The 23,202-nt window shown below is 36.9% G+C and overlaps 1 protein-coding gene across 1 annotated transcript; it reads left to right on the top strand.

Annotated features, from left to right (window-relative positions):
- Nucleotides 1-1,099: 1,099 nt before the first annotated feature.
- On the top strand, nucleotides 1,100-5,363 carry LOC143625747 (phosphatidylinositol 4-phosphate 5-kinase 2-like). Its single transcript, XM_077096000.1, has 8 exons — nucleotides 1,100-2,398; nucleotides 2,475-2,639; nucleotides 2,718-2,883; nucleotides 2,975-3,085; nucleotides 3,224-3,417; nucleotides 3,506-3,636; nucleotides 4,126-4,219; nucleotides 4,543-5,363. The coding sequence occupies exons 1-8, from the start codon at nucleotides 1,212-1,214 to the stop codon at nucleotides 4,850-4,852; spliced, it is 2,358 nt and encodes a 785-aa protein (XP_076952115.1). The 5' UTR covers nucleotides 1,100-1,211; the 3' UTR covers nucleotides 4,853-5,363.
- Nucleotides 5,364-23,202: the final 17,839 nt, after the last annotated feature.

The following is a 23,202-nucleotide window of genomic DNA, read 5'->3' on the forward strand; positions in this document are numbered from 1 at the left end:
TCGGAACCTTATGCTAAAACTAAACACAAACAATCTCTCCCTAAACCCATAAAATCAAAGAGATATACCAAACACCAAAATAATACATGGTCCTACTTGATTTATCTCTTCCTAAACTCCATTCACCAAATGGGAGGCAAAATCACTATCAACCACTCATCCATTAGATCAACCTTGACAAAGAAAAAACATGCATAGCGAACTATAGACATTTTGTTGCAACACAAAATGTAGATCAATAGTAGTTTACCTAAACAACAAAAAATCAAATAAGATATTTATCAACATACGATAGTTATTTATCCAAGTTGTTCATCGATCACTATTTCAACAATAACATAAAACCATTACAAATTTCACACTTTGTCTAAAAAAACTGACAAAAAAAAAAGTAATAAAATAAATAGTTGTAAAAAGAAAAAAATCATAACTGAAAGAGTGATAAAAAGGTAAAATAAATGTATAACAAATTCACTATCAATTAAAACAACTTTACGGTTACACTTAGGGCATGCACTATGATGACCAAATAACCACTAGTGATATGTGTGGCACAAGAGTTGCCGTGGAATCACAAGGAACGTCACGCCCCCATCTCCATTCCACTAGTGACGTGGTGAAAATGGTCCAATTCACACAAACCATTCTCACATTTGTCTACTCTCTCTCTCTAAAGAGAAGCGAGAATAATGAGTATAACATAAGTTGAATAATGTGGATGAATGATGAAGGAAATGACGAGTTAACAAATGATATGATATATATAACACATGACCTATGGACCTTATATTTATAATACACATGACACAGTGACACACTTAACTGATAACAAAAACCGTGTTATACAAACATGTACTTGAGGGAGTGTTTTGTAAGTCGAAGAAAGAAAAGGGGGTTGTTGTAAATATAAAGGTGTTAAACAATAAAAGGTAATTTCCATGTAAAGACATGGTTTGTGTTGTGTGAGGAATGAATTAATTAACCAAAAAACATGGTATGATATTAAACACGACGCAATCCCAACCTTAAAACGTTTTCCAATGTAATACCATTAGTATTATTCATCTTCACTTTACTCTCTCTCTCTCTCTCTCTCTCTCTCTCTCTCATCACTACCACCACCACATCAATCTCAATTTCAACAAGATTCAATCCAAAATGCTGCCATCAAACTAAACCCATTTCAACGATACCCATTTGATAATATAATCATGCCGGAGAGATTATTATCAGTTGAAGACAATGACAGTACTTTCGCCACAAAGAAGAAGAGATCGGAAGAACAATCAGAACCCAAACCCTTGGTTTCCGTCGGCCGGAGCAGAACTCATCCCGCCGGCCGCCGTGTAGCTCCGACCACCACCGGAATCGTAACTGTTTCCTTCCCCGAAACCCTAGCTACCACCTCCGGCTCAGAAAGTACCGAGAAACACCTCCAGAACGGAGATCTGTACATCGGAAGCTTTTCCGGCAACGTACCGCACGGATCCGGTAAGTATTTATGGTCCGACGGGTGCATGTATGAAGGCGAGTGGAGAAGAGGTAAGGCGTACGGTAAAGGTAAGTTTTCATGGCCGTCCGGTGCCACTTATGAAGGCGAGTTTAAGTCCGGCAGGATGGAGGGTTCCGGTACGTTCACCGGCGCCGCCGGTGACACTTATTTTGGGTCATGGATGGCTGACCGGAAACACGGGTACGGTAAAAAGCATTATAGTAACGGTGATTATTATGATGGCACGTGGCGTCGGAATTTACAGGAAGGTAACGGACGGTATGTTTGGAAGAATGGTAATGAGTATGTTGGTGGGTGGAAGAACGGCCTTATTAACGGCGAAGGGGTTTTAATTTGGGCGAATGGTAATCGGTATGACGGGAATTGGGAAAACGGCGTCCCGAAAGGTCACGGCGTGTATACGTGGCCGGACGGCAGGTGTTACGTTGGTTGTTGGAGTAAAGAAAATAATTTTAATTTTAAAAACCCGTTTCAGCCTCAGCAGATTCTTAACGGAACGTTTTTTCCGTCGAGTGGGAAGGAGGAGGATAAGTTGGATTTTAGTCGAAAGCTTTCGGCGCCGTTTTTGGAGGATGGGCTTGTGGTTTCGGCGGCGAAGAAGCGGTCTTCGGTTGGATCACGAGGGAGTTTGACGGAGAGGGGTTTTCCGAGGATTTGTATTTGGGAGTCGGAGGGTGAAGCGGGTGATATTACTTGTGATATTCTTGATAATGTGGAAGCAGAGATGTTGTATCATGATGCTAAGGGGTTCGGGCGTGATGATATTAGGAAGTTTAGGAGGAATCCGTGTTGTTTTAATGGTGGGGAGGTGAAGAAACCAGGTCAGATGATATCGAAAGGACATAAGAATTATGATTTAATGCTTAATCTACAGTTGGGTATCAGGTAAAATACTTTAATCCGTTGGAAAAGTTGTAAATTTGTTTCATTTTTGTATTGATTGTGTAGTTGGTTATTATAGGTATTCAGTCGGGAAACATGCTTCGGTAATAGGAGACTTAAAGACTACTGATTTTGACCCAAGAGAAAAGTTTTGGACTCGATTCCCACCCGAAGGATCAAAACTTACGCCACCTCATCAATCAGCGGAGTTTCGGTGGAAAGATTATTGCCCAATTGTCTTTAGGTATTATTTTGAACTCATTGATAGAATCTTGAATTGAACTTTAATGATTCCTTTTGAGAAATTGTAAATGGTTTTCAGGCATTTGAGGGAATTGTTCCATGTGGATCCTGCAGATTACATGTTAGCAATTTGTGGGAACGATGCTCTTCGTGAGCTTTCTTCACCCGGGAAAAGTGGTAGCTTCTTTTACTTGACACAAGATGATCGGTTTATGATCAAAACTGTCAAAAAGTCGGAAGTTAAGGTGAAAATAGCATCTTGATTGGTAGTTTGCTATAATGTCACAATCAATATATTATCATTTCAAACTAAAGTTTGGAAACATGCTTTTACAGGTTCTAATCAAAATGCTACGGAGTTATCATCAGCATGTTAGCCGATACGAGAATTCTCTCGTCACAAAGTTTTTTGGTGTGCATTGTGTCAAACCTGTTGGCGGCGTAAAGGTATTGTCACAGTATTCTGTGATTATCTGATTATTACATTGAAAACCATCATTTACAAGCCCTGCTTTATTAGATATGATGTCAAATAATCACATTCATCAATAAGTTCTAACTATGTTGATTTGTTTTCATGTTTAGACTCGTTTTATTGTGATGGGCAATCTCTTTTGCTCTGAATATCGAATCCATAGAAGATTTGATCTTAAAGGATCATCACATGGGCGCACAACTGATAAACCCGAGGATGAAATTGATGAAACAACTACACTTAAAGATCTTGACCTCAACTATGTGTTTCGGCTTCAAGAAAACTGGTTCAAAGAACTAATAAAGTTAGTAAATTTATCTTCTTTTAGGGTGGTTTTAACTTATAGCCTATATTATCTGCTTATATGTTATGTTGGTTTTATGTGTTTACAGACAAATCAATAGAGATTGTGAGTTTCTTGAAGCCGTGAGGATAATGGATTATAGTCTTTTAGTTGGCATGCACTTTCGCGATGATAATACGGGTGACAAAATCGGATTATCCCCGTTTCTTTTGCGTAATGGTAAGTCTCCTTTTCGGGAAAAAAATATAATGTTAAATAGACTCATTTTTAAATTTTTGATATTCATGCCCTTCTCTTACAACTTGCAATAAGATATGAGAGTTTTGAGCGTAACAAGAAAGAGAAGGAAAAATTGGTCATTTGTAGTGAAAGTGACGTAAAAGAGATGGCTAAAATGGTCATTTTTAGTGAAAGTAACGAGAAATAATTGGGTAAATTGGTCATTTTTAGTGAAAGTAACGAGAAATAATGGGTAAAATGATCTTTTTCGGTCAAAGTAACGAGGAAGAGAAGGGGAGTAATGGTCATTTTTAAATTGAAGTACCGAGAAAGAGAAGGGTAAAATGATCATTTTTTATGAAAGTAACAAGAAAGAAAAGGTAAAACGGTCATTTTTAGTGAAAGTAACGAGAAAGAGAGGATAAAACCGTATATTTAATGAAAGTCCTTGTAACATCATATTAAGTTTTATTTGGAATACTCTTTCAGGAAAGAATGATTCATACCAAACAGAAAAGTTCATGCGCGGTTGTCGGTTTCTTGAAGCTGAGTTACAAGACATGGATCGCATTCTGGCTGGCCGGTATGTTTTCTTAAATTATAAGTTTTGGGTAATTTTTCATTGATTATCTGGTCTATTCAATGGGCAATGTCTATTTAATTGGCTTATAATTATTATATTGCCATATTGGTTGAAATTTTTAATGGTCTTCAAGTTGACAACCAATTTCTTTGAATGGTGCTTTGATCATGGTAGTTGGAAATAATTAATTTGAATTGGTGTTTGTTGGTTATTTGATGTTGTTCACCAGACAAGATTTGTGAGTGGGACCTTTATTGTCGCCTTCTAATTGTCTTCGATTTTGACATTTTCTTTCAACATTTGACGTTGACCTTTTGTATCAGGAAACCCTTAATCCGGCTGGGAGCGAACATGCCAGCACGAGCCGAGCGGATGGGTAGGCGAAGTGACTTTGACCAATATACCACTGGTGGATTCAACCATTTGACACCTTCGAGAAGCGGTGAAACATACGAGGTGGTTCTTTACTTTGGAATAATCGACATTTTACAAGATTATGATATTAGCAAGAAGCTTGAACATGCATACAAATCGCTACAAGCGGACCCCGCATCTATCTCGGCTGTGGATCCAAAGCTTTATTCCAAACGGTTTCGTGATTTCATAGGCAGAATCTTTGTAGAAGACAGGTGAGCGGTTGGTTGATGAAGATTCAATCATAAACTCTTTGAATCGAGACATTGAGCGTTGTTCAAAGGTCAAACTGACTGTTCGTGTTGAGTTTTGACTTGTCAACAGGCTGGAGATGAGGCGATGACGAGTTGACGAGTTGTTTGTGTACATGTTGGGTGAGGAAGCATTGGATTATTATGTGTTTTTTCTTTTAACATTTTTTTGGTAGCAAGGAATATGTGAAGACATTAAAAAACAAAGGTTATAGGAATTAGGTGGTGTTTGGGAATAAGGGAAAATGTACAGGGTGTTTGTTATAGAGTGAAATCAAAACATGGTGGATAGTTTGGTGTTGGTTTTGCAATTTTTGTGTATTGCAAGGACCCATTTGGTAAATATTTTTATTAAGCATGGGAGGTTAGTTTAGTAATTTAGTAAGTAGTATAATATGAAAGGAGGACCAGAAGAGTGAGGTTGAATGACTTTTGCTTTTGTTTTGGGTGGGGCAGACAAGGCTGCATCAAAAGCAGGGAAAGCAACTAAACAAAATTTGAAAAAAATCTTGATACACTGTTAAACTTTCCGGGTAGACCACATGCCTACCTTTTGGTATTATTAATATTATTAATATATATGTGATGGGACGAAAAAAAAACGGATTAATTACCAAAATAAACAAGTTTAACCTAATATTTATTAAAATATACATGTGTAATTTAGCCTATGTTTTTTCAAATTTTTGACTAATAAACAAGTGACACGTATGCAAAGCCGGCTAAGCTTAGCCGCTACTTTATTGACACGGAATTTGTGAAAAGTAAACGGGATTCACTTTTAGCCTATAAAAATTCGACATGTGTCAAAGACGGCTAAACTTACCATACATCTTGGTTATTTAGCCGGCATCCATGACTCTTAGCCGGCATCAGGATATGTCTCTATGCACTTAGCCGGCTTCATATATTTCTTCTTAGTCGGCTCAAACTCGGCTTGTAGGCTAAAGCTTCACTTAGCCGTCAAAATTTAAAATATTTCTAACCAATTAAATAATTAGTCGGATTTTTGTTTCTCTCTCTTAGACCATCCGTAGTGAGGGCTTTATGGGGTCATAAAGCCTGGAACCCCCCCCCCCCCCCCCCGTGCTTTATGAAGGCTTTTTGGTTAATTGTTTTTGGGTGGCGTTTTGTAGATAACGCTTATAAACAAAGTTAATAGGCATGAGAATTAAAAAAACAAATAAACAAAGTTCTGAAGGCTTTATGACTACACTTGTTTTTGTAAAAAGCCATAACTCTGACTGGGCGTCACGTGGCGCATAACGCCAAGGGGTGGCTTTATAACTACTTATGGTCTTAGCCATCTTCATTTAGCCGCCCTATTAAATACTTTAACTACCAAATTAAAACACTTAGCCCGCTTTCATTCTTTTTTTACTAATAGGATATAGCCCGTGTAATGCACGAGCGATAAAAAAAATGCAACAAATAAGTTAAATTCAATAATATAAATAACAATATGGATTCATAAGATATAAATAATGATAATAAAATTTTATAATTCAAAAATATTTTTAAAATCTCATTTAACACAACGTTTAAAGTTATATTTGTAACTTTGTTAATTCTATAAATGGTAATATTATTAGTTGACATTATAGTTGCATACTCTAGTTGAATAACATGTAAAAAAATGATTTTGCTTTAATAGTATATGTAGATTAATCATCAAAACTAGATACTTTTATCTACGCAGATACATTTTTATCCGACTTCTATCTTTTTCTTTCTAAGCTGACATTTTTTAGTCACGGTAATATATGTGTTTACTTATCGAGTTTAATTTTTTTACTTACCATTTTAAAAAGTTTATAAAACCATCTTCGTCTTATCTTATTTGACATATAAAACCATATTTAGTTTTATAAGAATGGTTGGTGAAAAACTAAAATTGGGTATGTAAATATATTTAGTTTTGATGGCTAAAACATGTTATGTGACATTCGTCAATTTCGGGTCACTTTTGTTATGTAAACCCGACCCGTTTGTAACCCGAACATTTCAAATATATAAAATATTGGATCTTGTCATTTAAAATATATAAAATATATATTTTTTATATTATGCATTGTTTGACCATTTAAACATACCCATTTTTATGCAAACCATAAAAGAATCTTTATACCCAACCCTTCACTCATTCCCTATATATACACACCCATCTTCTTCATTTTACTCTTGCTACATCTCCAAAAACTCTCTCAAACTCCATAGATTCAAGGTTGTTATTTCTTATGTATTCTTGAAGTTTTGACTTCTCAAGTCAAGCTAACTATAGTCTTTCATTCTAACTTGTTCATCTAACATTACTAACTCTTGAATATGGTGGTACAACATATATATAATACACACCCCTTGTTTCCTTTATTTGTTACTTCACCGACTTTGGTTGGTTAAGTTTCGAATGTCATAAGGCAAGGCTTCATGGAGGACTTCGTGTTCTTGATATATATTTACACACACATAACTTATTATACATATCACTTATGACTAACTTCTAACCCTTTAGTTTGTTCATCTTATTTACAAGTTCCATGGTGTGGGTTTGTATATGACTAACCTCGGTTTAACCGAAACTAGTCCAAACCGGAAACCGAACTTTTGTTTACTAGTTTTGTTAAAATAGTTGTTTAAACATGTTTATTGCTAGATTTGAGTTTCAAAAATCATTTTTACAAGTTCTTTGATATTAAGCATATGGAATCCATCTATGAACTCGTTGGGAGATGGAAACCGAACTAACCCGAAACTTTTGCTTAAAAGACTTGTAGTTAACTTTTTTTGTTGTAAAATTTAAGTTTTCTTCATTTATAAACCAATATACAAGTTCTATGATATTTGGGCATGTAGAAACCATCTATGAACTATTTGTGAGATGGAGACCGAACTATACCGACTTTTACTCGCTTAAGACACACAAGTGTGTTTTTAGTTATCAAGACTTGTATATTTCTTTAAAAAAATAGTTTACAAACTGATTTTAATTATTTTCTTAAGTACTTGGAATAGTTGGATCCAACTTGATCTCATAACATAGCTTGGACCGACAAAACCGAACACTCGCTTAACGTGCGTTGTTAGTTCTAAACAATAGATCTACATACTTGGTTAAGTGTTAGTATGTTTTAATGAGTTATCTCATAACAATTAATATTTTGGAAAGTTGACTTTGGGTTTGACCATTTGTCAAGACCCGAACCGACAACCCGAACACTCGTTAAAAACCCGTTTTAGTATCTTTAGCCTAATGGAACTTGCATTTTAGCATTTTCCCCACCTTATTACTTAACATTGGTTAAGTAAATATTAAGGTTAGATACTTTAACCCGGTTTTGAGCAAACTTACATTTTTTAAAAGGGTTATTATTATAAATTCTTAAATAGTTACATTTTAAACCTTGAACTTTAATTGATTAGTTTTTGCAACAATTATTTTAATTAAAGATCTTCAAGACAACCTTTCTAAATCCAAGACTTTCTTTTATTTAGGCTTCATACGTTAAACTCGTCGTTCCGGCAAATCTCCAAATAATCAATCTTTCAAGTTTATTACTTGAATGTGAGTAACTTCATACCCCGTTTTCTATCTTTTATTTTGGGGGTGACATTTCAACTTATCTAAACTAAATGTTTTATACTTGGGTCTTAAACCACAAACGTTGTTGTATACCTTACTTGAATAATTGCTCGATTTGGTGTTCTATGCTTATTTGACTATGTGTTTATCGCTTTTGGATGGTGGAACTATAAATCCTAGACCATTTGGCAACCCCTCATGGCAAGGTGTCGTTAACGTAATGCAATTAACGATAACTATAAAATCCTAAACTATTTGGCAACCCCTTATAGTTGGGTGTCGCTAACTTATTAGCGATAACTATTTATCCAAGTTTATAGCTATTATTTATGGTTTTGTATACTAGTTTTGTGGCTTTTCATACTATATATCTATTGTTCAAACTTATGAATTGCTCACCAACCTTTGTGTTGATAAACTTTATTTTATGAAATGTTACAGGTTTGCATCTAGGTTGATTATGGAGTTCGGTGAAGAAAACGTCACAAATACCGTTAGGATATTAGCAAAACTGAACAATATTTGATTTGCTATATTTTGTTATATTTTGTTGTATTTGAGTTATGAATATTTGGTTATGTGACATTTTCGATGATGTGAAATGAAATGAGTTTGTTAAATATTGTCGCTTTAAATAGTGTCATGCGCTTATGAGCAATCGTTGCACCCCGGCATGTTCCGCCGCCTTTGGTCGGGGTGTGACATGTTAGTTAGGAGAAAAAAAAAAGTTAACGGCTAAGAGAAAAAATGATAGAAGTCGGCTAAATATTTAATTGAGTAGGTAAAAGTATTTAATTTTGGGGACTAAACTTACACCGGCTAAAGAAATAAAAAGATAGAAGCCGTTAAGTATTTACTAGAGTAGGTAAGGTTGGCAACAATTTAATTTTGGTGGCTAAAGTTAGACGGCTAAAAAAAAAAAAGACGGCTAAGTGAAACTTTAGCCTACAAGCCGAGTTGGACCCGACTAAGAAGGAATATATGGAGCCGGCTAAGTGAACAGACACATATCCCGATGACGGCTAAATGACCTGAGATGTAAGTTAAGTTTAGCCGTCTTTGACACGTGTCAAATTTTTATTGGCTAAAAGCAGCACCCGTTTACTTTTCACAAATTTCCGTGTCCAAAAAGTGGCGACTAAGCATTAGACGGCTTCGTTGATGTGTCACTTGTTTATTGGTCATAAACTTAATGATTAGCAAGACGTAGGCTAAATTTAAGCATGTCTATTTGGGAAAATTGTAGGTCAAACTTGTTTATTTTTGTAATTTTTTCAAAAGAAAAATCTTTCTAAATTGCTTTTTATATGTTTAGACCTATTGTTAATGTTTAACCAGCAAGGCTAGCCAAATGTCACATAAACGTCATGTATACAAAAGTCATTAACTAACTAGCCATTTCACTAATATGTTGTGTTTAACTTACAATTTTATAAAAGAAAAAAGTTGATTGGTGCATTTAGATCGGCCCTTATGCTTGAAAGAACTTTTGAGGCGGTAACATGTTAACAAGAGAGGATAAAAAGGCACCCCCCCCCCCCCCGAGTGGCCTATTGGCCTGCGCGATGTGCCATTGTTAAATTGTTGATGTGCTAGTTAACGCCCATGGCTTGCAACCCCACTTGTCATGCATTGCCGTTCACCTCATCTTTCCTTGTGTGCGGCCCTCGTACCAAGTACGAGTCACCACCTCCGCACTATATTGAACTTCCCTCCCCATGGCCCTCCTTGCCACGTTAGACACTGCAAGCTAGCAATGTCAGTGTACCGAATGACCTTAGTGTTATATTACTGCTATATCGAATACACTAAATATACATATCGATATAATTCATTTGTCTGAAAAGTTTAATCTTATAATGTGTAGAAAAATACCAGAATATGACGCATTTCTTGATGGATGTATCATTTATATTCACATCATAACGACACACGATATATTGATGTTTTTTTCATAAAAAAAAGTTGTTTTCAATAAACTTACATGACAATGCTATACCTATATTAAACATAATAAAATTCTTGATTTATGTTATATTTTAGAAAAAAATAACACACACACACATATATATATATAGGGTTGATATCAGTTAAGAACTCTAATAAAATTAAGAACTCTTAACAACCAAACACTTTTTTAATTTTTTTATATATTAACATTATTTAAAAGTAGTTTTATCATATTTTATATAAAAAAAATTATTACATATATTAATCACAAGTTTATATGTGTAAAATTTATATACTAACAAATTTACATAAGTGTAAAATAAAACATAGATACGTATAAAACTACTTTTCAAAATTGTAATCGTAAATATAGATATAAATGATAAAACTACACTCAAATAACATTAACATACAAATTTTTTATATAAAAAACGTTAGTTTTCAAGGATTCTTTCAAGTTCTTAAGGGTTAAAATAAAAATACACAGTTTTATAGGAAAAGTAGGAATGACATAAAATTTAGAGTTAGGAAACTATGTAGCATAAATCCTTAATCCTAGGAAACTATTTTTTTTATTATAACTCACCCATATATATATATATATATGTATGTATGTATGTATGTTAGTTCACAGTTTTGTGTCTTGAGTCTTTGTATTTATCGTTAATGTATTTGTTTGTTTAATGTAATAAACAATTATTTATCTAGTTAGTTCGCTAATGTAATGTCTAGTTCGCTAAGATTGTTTAGCGAACTAAGACTTAAGTTAAGTTTCCCCTGATTCGTTAAGGATGTTTAACGAATCAAGGGGTGATTCGTTAAACTATTTACTTTGTAATGTATGTAACGGAGCGGACTCTAGTTCGTTAGGGGATGTTAACGAACTAGGTCCGTCTTCTATTTATAGGTGAACACTGTTCACGTTTAATTAAATTTTTGAGAGTAATTAACGAAGTTCTGTCCAAATCGCTCTCAATCTTCATCTTAATATTATTCATATACAACTACTAATACTGATAATATATAAACATATAACATATAATCAAACGTAATTATGAGCTAGATCTGAGTTAAGGATTAATCAAATACACACAGATCCGAGATCTGTTATATATTATAGTGATTGATTTCGGGTTCCAACAAGTTGTATCAGAGCTTTCGGGGCTCAATTACACTTGATTTGGTTGTTTACTTAAGAGTATTGGACTGTTATATAGTGTTAGGTATTGATAGTGTTCTGTTTGAGTAAATTTTGAATCAATTTGAGGTGTATTGATTGAATTATGGAAGGTTTGGACTGGATTTGAGTTGGTTAAGGTATAGGAAAGGTTCGGAGAATCGGAATTGATGTTTGGTTTGGTTTTTGGTTTGATTCGGTATTGATTCTGGTTTGTGGCCGAAACAGAGGTTTGGTTTTGGTACAATTGGATTCGAGAAAGGGTTTAATCGGTTACGAGTATTGGTGTTTTGGATTCGCGATTGGTTTGTGAGTCGTTTGGTAGGTTATTTTTGCAAATTGATTACGAATTGAGGTAGTATTACGAATTTAAACTTCTGGGTTTCTGGGTTTGATGTTCTTCATTTCCAGAAAATCTGGAAATAATCTTTGAAGATTTGAAGATTTGAAGATGACTATGATTCGTTATCATCTTTTCGGTGATTCGTCATCTTGGTCACACTAATTCGTTAATTAATTTAGTCAATTCGTTATAAAATTCAAGTGATTCGTCAATTAGTTCGCTAACTCATCTGATTCGTGTTAACAGATTCGTGTAACACGTGTCTACCTTGGAATTGGTGTCATAACAACCATTGCCACATGGCATTCGGTGTCAGAGTTTGTTACAAACAGTTGTAACAACCTTATTCGCTATTAGTTGATTCGTTATCAACTGTAGCTGGTTCGTTATCTACTTCGCTAAGTCTTTCTTAGCGATTCGTTACTGAAAATCTTCTAATTCGTCAAAGTTACACTTAGCAATTCGCTAGTCAATTTGTTAGTTTGACTTATTGTTGATTCTGATTCGTTGACTATCTGATTCGTTGGATTGATTCGTTAAGAGCAATCTTGATTCGCTACCTGATCAATCTTAGTTTCGTTAAGATTTGATTCGTTAATTTACTGTTCACAGTTCGCTACAACTGTTCACAGTTCGCTTCAACCATTCACAGTTCGTTACATTTAAACCTTAAATTTTTGATATTTGTCAAAAATGGCTGGTATGTATGCACTAGCCTCACAGAATATGTTAATGCAACAAATGTTGCAACTTGATACCAAGATAGGTTCACATTCGAAATGTCCAAGATTGATGAAGTTTAGTGACTTTGCCAAATGGGAACCTAGGTTTCGTGCTCATCTAGGATCAGTTCATCCTGACTGTTCATATTGTTTAGATGAAGTTTATACCGTTCCTATGATTGGGGATGACACTATCGGATTCAGACCTAAAGCTATATGTTGGTGCATGATGTCAGTAGTTCAGTATCTTGTGTTTTGTCTGTGTCTGTAATTGTTTAGTTTGTTTGTTACGTGTCGAATACAGTTGATTATGTAAGTTCGTTGGTATGTATAAGCGAACTTGGGGACCAAGCGAAGTTATGACAACTTCGCCTAGCTTGTAGGCGAAGTTGTCGAGGTCTATTTAAACCTCAACTTCGGGTTTTAGGTTAAGTTTTTTTTAAGAAACGAGTTGTTTTTGGTGATCTTCTGTATCACGGGTTGGCAATAGTAATACATCAAGTTTACAGTATTATCCAGTGTGTTTGTTTTACCAATTCAACGTACTAATTGTATTGACACTCGTATCGTATTACGTGGGGATTCCGCACCCTCGTGTTACGAGATACTCCTGTGTAGATCCGGCTGGGAACCTAAAATTGGTATCATAGCGTTTGCTCGTGATTGTGTGGTTCGGGATTATCACACGAGTGTTAAGATCGTTCCGTTTGACCATTTCGGAACGATTTTACGTTGAAATACCTTGATTTTGTCTTTTGTCAATCTTCCCCCATCAAATACTCCCTTGAAACACCCTCACGTCCATCGCAATCAACCTAACAAATCCTGCAAAACCTCATTGTTCGTCAAGCGAAGTTGCCGCCACAAAACGTAGGGTTTAAGCGAAGATATAGGTTTGGCGAAGTTGATTAGCTGCGAAGTTAAGTGATTGGCGAAGTTAAGAAGCAGGCGAAGTTGTTCAGCGAACTTATGTTTCAAGCGAAGTTATATCAACTTCGCTATTTGCTCACTGTTCACAGAAGGTTATTTAAAAAGGGGGGGGGGGGGGTTTGAGCTTGTTTCTTTCAACTATGACTTCAATAAACATCACAGAACTGGTAAAGATGGAGGTTGAAGCCGGTTCAGCAACTAAAGCTCCAAAACTGCTTAAGGGTACCGATTTCGTTGCATGGAAAGATCGTTTTGAACAGTATGTGAAGTATCAAGATGCTAAGATGTGGGTTTGCATTCAAGACGGGTACATTCCACTAACATCCATGTTTGAAGGCCGTGAACAGATTAAGAAGAACAGTAAGATGGAAGAGGACGAAAAGAAAATGTATGAGGCAGAGAGTAAAGCTCATGCAACTATAACAATGGCTCTTCCACAAGAGATTCTTCATACCTTCAAGAAATACAAAACTGCTAGAGAGCTATGGGAAGCACTAGAAAATAGATATGAAGGTAATGTGGGGATACGTACTTCCAAGACAAAGTTGCTAAAAACCCAATTCTCTGTATTCAAGTATTTGAAAAATGAATCACTTGATGATATCATCACACGATATTATCATTTGATGACCGAACTAAATAATTACTCAATTGTATACAAGGAAGAAGAGATAGTAGAGAAACTTCTTGATGCTCTTCCACCGAAATGGGAAATGTACACTGTACTGATGAGAGAAGATAAAGATTTTGACAAGATTGATTTGGAAACAGTGGTCAATAAGTTACGAAATTTTGAACTTAACATGGTTCGAAAGGAGACACCAACTGATCAGGTTCAGGATCCGGGAATGTATGGTGCTAAAGTCACTCCGAGCTCAAGTTCAAAATTAGAATCCACTGCCTACTACTCTAAGGGGGAATCAAACTCCACTCCAGATGGTCATGTGATTCTCAATATGGATGGTGACGTATGTTTAGTAGCGGGAGGGAGTAATTCCTCAAAGCCTCAAACTACAACTGGAAAGTTCTCATCCAATGCTCCAAAAAATAACTACTCACAGATGCCTATGAGTGTGAAATCTGCTGAACAACAGTTTGCTCTCTATGCATCTTTCATTGCATCTTATGAGAACTATATCAAATGTACAATAGTAGACCCTGCAACTTTGGATGAAGACTATGATCATATCGATGCTGATGATTTGGAAGAGATGGATCTGCAGTGGCAGATGGCTATGATAGTAAGAAGGGTAAAGAGATTCATGAAGAAAACAGGTAGAAAGTTCGTTGGAGAAAGACCAGGGTTTGATAAATCAAAGGTTCGATGTTACAACTGTCAACAAAATGGTCACTTTGCTAAGGAAAGTACAAATGAGAGAGTCGAACGAAGTCAGAACAGTCCTGCACAACAGAATGGGGGTGGTAGTGAAAATAGGGCTATGGTATCTCGACAGAATGGTGGATACAACTGGAATATACAAGTTGAGGAAGTGATTGAACAAGCTAATTTGGTAAACATCGAAACTGGAGGAAGTGAGAGAGAGACGGGAGAAGATCAGGCATACATGGCAGAAGTGAACGATCAGCTCTCTGAGGTAAGTTCTGAACTTCATTGTGAACAATGTGAAAATCTGTCTGAACAATTAAAAACATTAACTGATCAGTTTGTTAGTTTGGATATTCAATTTAAAAACCTGAAAGAAGAACATCACTACTTTAAAACTAAAGAAAATAGTTACTCGGTAAAAATAAAAGCTAGTGAAAAGGATATAAGAAGTCTTAAAGCCAGTCTAGCTGAAAAAATACAAGTAATTGATCTTAGTTATGAAGTGTTAGAAGAAAAGACCAAACTAATTGCTGAAAAAGATAAACAGATAGCTGATTACCAGGTAAAAGTGGTGGAACTAAACAGAAAAATTGAACAATTTAGAAATTCTTCAGCAATGCTAGATCACATCATAAGTGTTCAACGTTCCCCGGTTAACAAAGGGGGAATTGGATTTTCTGAAGTTCCACCACCGTACAAACATAACTATACTTATAATCCTAGTGATCAGCAATCTGCGAATGTTGAGATTAGTCAGACAGTTCCAATCAAAGTTTCTACTAAAGAAACTGAAGTTAATAAGAGCGAAATGAGTAAGTCAAGTTCTACTGTTGCGATTTCGGTCCCTAGCTCTGTCTCATCAAATTCGGACAAGTCATCTGAATTGGGTGAGATAAAAGAAGAGGTTGTGTTACTAAAACGTGGGGAGGAATATAAGCCCGATGAAAAGAAATCTTCCCTAAATCCGTTCGTCCTACCATATGTTAGACAAACGGGTAGTAACGCAACCTCGACATCTGCAACAACTGTTGAGACGAAAGTTCAAAACAGAAGTTGTTTCAGATGCAATAAAGTAGGACACCTTGTTGCTGATTGTCCTCTAAAACAGAGAAAATTTAGAGGTATGAGGCCTCCGAAAACTGATATAAAATGAATACTAATTATGATGCTGGTAAGAATGTGAACACACCGACTTTTAGTCATTGGACTAATCCAAGATTTCAAAGAAATTAGTCTCGTTTTTTTCCCAGTAAACTACCAAACCAACAATTATAATTCAGTTAATTCACGAAGAGTTGGATGGCCTCATAGCCAGTCCTCTAGAAGGTTTCCGTTCAGAACTTACAGAAACTATCCTCAAACTGACTTTGGGCAATCAAGGTACTGGATACCTGATAACAGGTTTACTCAACCCAAGACCAGAAGGTCTTGGGTCCCCAGATTTTAATCTATCTCTTTTATTGTGTAGGAACAGTCAAACAGGGCTGTAAACAATATGTGGGTTGTAGACAGTGGCTGTTCTCGGCACATGACTGGTAACAAGAAATTGTTACGTGACTGGAAATCTGTTCAAGGAGGAAGGGTTAGTTTCGCTGGAGAGAGTGGAGGAAGAATCAGTGGTATTGGAACTGTGACGAATGGAAGAATAAAGTTAGAGAAGGTGAATTTTGTGGAAGAGTTGAAGCATAACTTGTTGAGTGTATCTCAGATTTATGACAAAGAATACACGGTGCATTTTACTAAAAATGAGGTAATCGTTCTTTATCCTGGTTTCAAGATACCAGAGGCCTGGGTTGTGATGAAAGCTCCAAGAGAAAAGAACACGTATGTAATGGATATGAGGTCAACTGAGATGACAATAGAAGAGTCATGTCTTCTGTCAAAGGCAACTGAGTCTGAGTCAGAGTTGTGGCATCGAAGAATGGGACATATACATCTTCGCAAAATGAATTACATTGTCAAGAATGGGCTGGTACTTGGGGTTCCCTTGAAGAATTTTAACTTTGAAGATCAATGCTTGTCGTGCAAGAAAGGAAAGCAACACAAAAAGCCTCATCACTCTAAGAAGGTTAACTCAATTGTCAGCACCCTAGACCTACTTCACATGGATCTCTTTGGTCCTGTGAATGTAAAGAGTCTAGGTGGAACGTCATACTTCTTGGTTGTAACCGATGATTACTCTCGATACTCTTGGGTATATTTTCTGAAGACAAAGGATGAGACAGTTCAGTTGGTAATTAACTTGATTACCAAGGTGGAAAATATTATTGGGAGGAAGATTAAGTACATCAGGAGTGATAATGTGACAGAATTTAAGAACTATCAGATGGAGATGTTTTGTCTACAGAAAGGGATAGAGCATCAGTACAGTGCCCCATATACTCCACAACAAAATGGAGTAGCTGAAAGGAAGAATAGAACTCTAATCGAAGGCGCCAGGACCACGCTGGCAGATGCTAAACTTCCCGTGGTGTTCTGGGCTGAGGCTGTGGCTACAGCTTGTTACATCCTTAATCGTGTTTTAACTGTTAAAAGATTAAATAAAACATGTTATGAACTTATGCATGGTAGAAAGCCAAACTTGAAAGGTCCTGAACCTTTTGGGTCCCCATGTTCGATATTAAAGACTAACTCTAAATTTGGTGAGAAAGCTGACGAAGGTATTTTATTTGGCTATGTTGTTGGGACACCCAATAGAAGAGTCTTTAATCTATCGAACAGCAAGGTTGAGGTGATATGTAACACTGACATTACTAGTTACAAATCACCAAGGCCTAGCATGGGCCCGGCAGAGGCTTTCGACTATGATAAACTATTCAAATCTTTTAATGTGCCTTACTTGGATTTTGCAGACACCGATGAGAAAATGGCCTCACAAATATTGTATGACGAGGAGGAGACCATTATGCAACGTCCACAATATGATGAAAATCAACCAACTTCGTCAAATGCAGTCGAAACTCCTACTGTCTCGAAGGAAGATGAATTCTATAATCCATTTCACACTCAACCTCAGCCTCACACTGATGAACTTGCCACAAATCTTGAGAATAATCGGGAAGTCAGTCCGGTCCAGTCCACTAAAATTCATAAGAATCATCCTTTGGAAAATGTGATCGGTAATCCCTCTGATGGTGTACGTACTAGAAGAAGTTTGGATGAATACACATGTGTTTATGCAATCTTTAAAGATACGGGTACTATAAATGAATTCTTGTACACCTGCTTCATCAGCCAGATTGAACCAAAGAATTATCAAATGGCACTGAAGGATAGCTCGTGGGTTGAAGCCATGCAGGAAGAACTGGCACAATTTGAGAAGATGGAAGTATGGCAGTTAGTTAAAAAACCGCAAGAAGTGAACGCTATCGGTACAAAATGGGTATTAAAATGTAAGAGAGATGAGAAGGGGATAATTATACGGAACAAGGAAAGATTGGTAGTAAAAGGGTTTAATCAGCAAGAAGGAATCGATTACAACGAAGTGTTTGCTCCTGTGGCAAGATTGGAGGCAATTCGATTATTTCTGGCATTTGCTGCACACAAAGAGATGAAAGTGTTCCAGTTAGATGTGAAAAGTGCTTTCTTAATGGTAAAGTCGATGAGGTGGTGTATGTTGAACAACCTCCGGGTTTCCCTGACACAGATTTTCCTGATCATGTGTACAAACTGAGTAAAGCATTATATGGGTTACATCAGGCTCCTCGTGCCTGGAGAAAAGGGGGAGAGTTTCTTTTTGTTCAGGTTTATGTGGACGACATCATTTTTGCTGCATCAAAAGTCACTATGTGTCAGGAATTTGAAGCGGCCATGAAGAAGAGGTTTGAGATGAGCGCCATGGGCGAATTAACTTTCTTTTTAGGATTGCAGGTAGATCAGAAGAAAGATGGCATGTTTATTCATCAAACGAAATATGTTCATGATGTGCTCAAACGCTTCAAGATGGATGATAGTACCCCATTTGACACTCCAATCTGCGTCAACCACAAACTGGGTGCTGATTCCGACAGTGATGAAGATGTGGATCCCACTCAATATCGAGCAATCATAGGTTCCTTAATGTATCTAACCGCATCTAGACCTGACATTATGTTTGCAGTTTGTCTTTGTGCTCGTTTTCAGGCAAGCCCGAAGGAATCTCACATGAAGGGAGTGAAGAGAATCTTGCGGTATCTCAAAGGCAAGCCTAAGTTGGGATTGTGGTACACGAAAGGAGGAGAACTGGATTTGGTAGCTTACACAGATTCTGACTATGGAGGTTGCAATCAGAACAGGAAGTCAACAACCGGTGGATGTCAGTTTCTCGGAGAAAGATTGGTGTCGTGGCAGTGCAAGAAGCAGACCTCAGTAGCCATTTCCACTTGCGAAGCAGAGTACATGGCAGCATCAAACTGCTACTCCCAGGTTTTATGGATACAACAGCAATTACGCGATTATGGTCTGAATTTCACTCAAACTCCTATTTGCATTGATAACACTGCTGCAATCTCAGTAACTAACAATCCCGTTAAACACAGCCAAACTAAACATATTGACATTCGTCATCATTTTATACGGGATTGTGCTGAGAAGAAATTAATTGTGCTTGAAAAGGTTGATTCTTTAGATAATTTTGCCGATCTTTTTACTAAAGCGTTTGACCGATCCCGTTTTCAAAATCTTGTTGAGCTTAATGGGATGATCAATCCCGAGTAACCTTGTTTTCTATAAAAAAAAAAAAAAAAAACCATCACTATCGCTTAAAATTATGTCGGTTGCTTAAGTTTGAAGGACATATCCTCGGATATGTTTGGTCCTTACTTCTACTTGTAGATTATGAGGATAGCCATTAACCAGATGACTGAAAGTGACCGGGGCGGTTTATGATGGGTTTTTATTCTTTCGCTGAAAAATAGTCGTTCATACTTAGTTAGACGGACACATACTCGTATGTGGTCGGTCCAGCTGATCCATTGGATCTTCAGGATAGCCGTTTACCTGAAGACTTTGACTTGATCGGGGCGATAGGATTTAAAAATTTTTTTGGGAGATGATATAATTTTTCAAGTCTATAACTTCGTAAGAAGTTTCAATACGGTGTTAAAATGAAAATTGATCCAACCTTGGAAAGTGATAGAACAACTGATTTTGTGTGCTCAACTGGTGAAGTTATTAGGCCTAAAAGATTCTAGAACAGTCATTGTATGTTACGGTAGCTTTCTATGGTGCGTAAAAGTAGAAGTGATACAAACTAAATATCCTCGATTTAATGTGGAAAACCATTTTGAGTTGTGCATGTCTCCATATACATCTTTCCGAATGATAGGCAGAAAAGAGATTACCCAGTCATACACGAGCCCGTGAGTGTTCTGATTCCCGCGAAGATGGTGTTAAGTACCTGCAGTGATCCAGATTCGGGACTTGCAGTTGTCTACAATTTGGAGTTGTATTAATGTTCTTATTTGTATAAAAAAATGTATATTATTAAGCCTTCTGAAGCTTAAGTTGTTTCAAATATCTAGAAAGAGGCAAGAAAGAATATTTCAAGCATAAGAAAAAACGGGAAGAAGACTCTAAAGATAGATGTGTGCTCATTGTTTAATCAGACACTACGGGTCGAAGTCAACTCGGGGTGACGTGGGGAAAGCCAAATACGCTTTGAGAATAGATAGGAGGCATCACAATCTCTTATGTGACGTCCATCTAAAGTTTGAGCTTAATTGAACCAAATCCGTATCACAGAAGCGTTGAAAACCATACTAAGTTTTATACCTTCTTACAACCTGTTTCTTTATGTCATAATACCGCTGAACATGGATCTATGTGACAGCCACTTAATTAGTATGATTCCTGTTAGGATCTTCTCTAAAACATGCAGGTTCTCGTCAAGACTGAAATTTGAACCCGTTTATTTTATTACTCAAATTTTCGTTATGCATTTCGTTTTATGGTTTACTTTTATAACACTTGGTTACTTGATCGTTTTGTTGACATCTTTTTTGCGAGAATTTTAAAAGTCAGTTGCCCTTTGGTCAGATATATATGTTTTTGTTTAACAATTATTTCGGGCGAAGTTATCTAATAGGCTAAGTTGACTACTTGGTTGACTTAGGCGAAGTTATTTTGAAGGCGAAGTTCACATAACTTCGCCTCTGGGGTTTCTCTAAACTATAAAAGGGGATTTGTTGGTCAAACGTGTCAAACTTTTTTCAACCTATAACTCTCGTCGAACTTATACTGTTGACGTTCACTCGAAACCCACATTATAATCTACTTCTTGTACGTGATTAAGGTTTGTAGGATCCTTGTAACCCGTAATTAGTTATATATGGGGATCATCGGTATCACGATGATTCGGTTTGTGGTCTTACTAAACCCTCGTTTAACAATTCATTTTTACAGTGTTTAGTAACAAGTTTTGGTTATCTAGATCTCAATCGAACTACCTCTTTCATATTTTCATTCTCAAAATCGGCCAAACAAAACCACAAATGGGTCAATCGTGAAAAGGCGATTATGAGGCGAAGTTAGGGTTTAGGCGAAGTTGTACTCAACTTCGCCATATGATTAACTTTGCCTGTTCAAGAGAATATTGATTAAGTGTACTAGTTTTGTTAGTCTCTGTGTTCAGACTTAGGCGAAGTTATTTTTAATGCGAAGTTCACAATCAGTTACATCATAATACATAAACATAAACTTAAACATAATTACATTACAGACTCGATTACAAACGCTAGACTATGAACTACTGACATTTATGTATCAACAAGTTACATCATAACTTCGCCTATGGTAAAGGGCGAAGTTATGACCTGTTAAGCCGATGATCTGACTTAGACCGTTTGTTGTGCAGATATGGCTGATGTGGCAGGTGCTGGTGGCGCTGGTGGTGATGAAGGTGGAGATAATAACCGACAGTTTTTCCCGGGTCACAACATGTTTATTACCTTAGATCCGGATGCTCGAGGAAGTGACGATTATCGTGAGATCATTTCGTTCCTCATACGCTCACGCATCTTTCATGCAATCACTACTACTCTTCCGATATCACTACCGAACGTTGAAGATTTTTGGATCACAATTGAGTATGATTGTCATGTCGACCCGCCGGTGATGCGAGCTACGGTTAATGAACCGGAGACGATGATCCCAATGCATCGGAAGGTGCAGGTGGTAAGTTGCCAAGAACTGAACAAACTCTTGGGACTTCCACATCTCAGGGGGAGTCTGCTGGTCAGTCAGGCGGTACGGGTGGTGAGAATGTGGTAGTTGTAGATGATGAGGAAGCGTTGGGTAATGATGATGAGTTAGGAGATGATGTGTTAATTGATGAGATTGAAAAGATAGGGGAACAAATTGAGATTGATAGTGAGTTAGAAGAAGGGGAGATTGTGGATGATGGTGTAGAACATGATATTCCAGATGTTGACAAGGTGAACGTGAGCCAAGATGCAAATGTGTCAGATGAGTCCGAGTGGGAAGAACAGCCGAGATGGAAAGAAGGATGTGCTCAGTGGTTCTTCAAGAAAAAGAAGCATGCAGTTCCAACAATGTTTAAGAAGAGTTACAACATCAAGGGGTACGCTGAGTCCAAGAAAGGTATCATCTGCTGGTTGTATGACTAACAGTTGAAGTTGTTTGTGATTAAGCGTTATGATGGAATTCAGTATTTTTAGAAGGCATTGAGATCGCTAAACACCTTGCCTGAGTGTGAGGTGAAAGATTTGGCTCGTTTGAGATTGATTAATAGGAGTGATGATGATATTGCAATAATAATTGGAAAGATAGTATGGAAGGAAGCTATTAAGGAGAAAAAGTTTGAACTTCTAAAGCCTCAGAAAGGAAGGTTGGTTGAAGATAAGGAACGAAGAATGAGGGCTGATGGTAAGCCTTGGTTGGTGATGAAGTATAAGCCGATTCGGTGTTTAAAAGAGGTGCCGATGAAGATGATGCCCAAAGACGTGTTAAAGAATCTCAAGTGGTGGTACGTTGATTGTCAGACAGCTGAAGCTGTTATAGAAGATGAGGGCGAACAGGAGATTCTCAGAGTGTATGATCCCATGCACTTGGTTAATTTGTCTCAAGCTGATTTGCAGGTACTGAACGATAAGAAGATATTCTACATTCCTGCGTGGAAGGATTAAGTCAAGAAGTACCAGAGGGTGGTCTCTGTCTGTGTAAGGCAGGGCGTCCATGCTTGAAGACGAGTGGTATGAAAGTTTTGGGATTACATGACACGAGAATGAAGATATGGATATGAAGCTACTTCCAAGGGGGAGTCTGTTGGTGCATGATGTCAGTAGTTCAGTA

The sequence above is a fragment of the Bidens hawaiensis genome, unplaced genomic scaffold, assembly GCF_021521415.1.
Source record: "Bidens hawaiensis isolate Kalapana, Puna unplaced genomic scaffold, B.hawaiensis_p1.1 tig00004234_1, whole genome shotgun sequence".
NCBI lineage: Eukaryota > Viridiplantae > Streptophyta > Magnoliopsida > Asterales > Asteraceae > Bidens > Bidens hawaiensis.

What these genes read in the sequence shown, in the direction of transcription:
- LOC143625747 (XM_077096000.1), top strand. Translation starts at nt 1,212, where the DNA reads ATGCCGGAGAGATTATTATCAGTTGAAGACAATGACAGTACTTTCGCC. An exon ending in TGGTTCAAAGAACTAATAAA is followed by an intron (nt 3,418 to 3,505) that starts GTTAGTAAATTT and finishes ATGTGTTTACAG; the next exon opens with ACAAATCAATAGAGATTGTG. An exon ending in CCCGTTTCTTTTGCGTAATG is followed by an intron (nt 3,637 to 4,125) that starts GTAAGTCTCCTT and finishes ATACTCTTTCAG; the next exon opens with GAAAGAATGATTCATACCAA.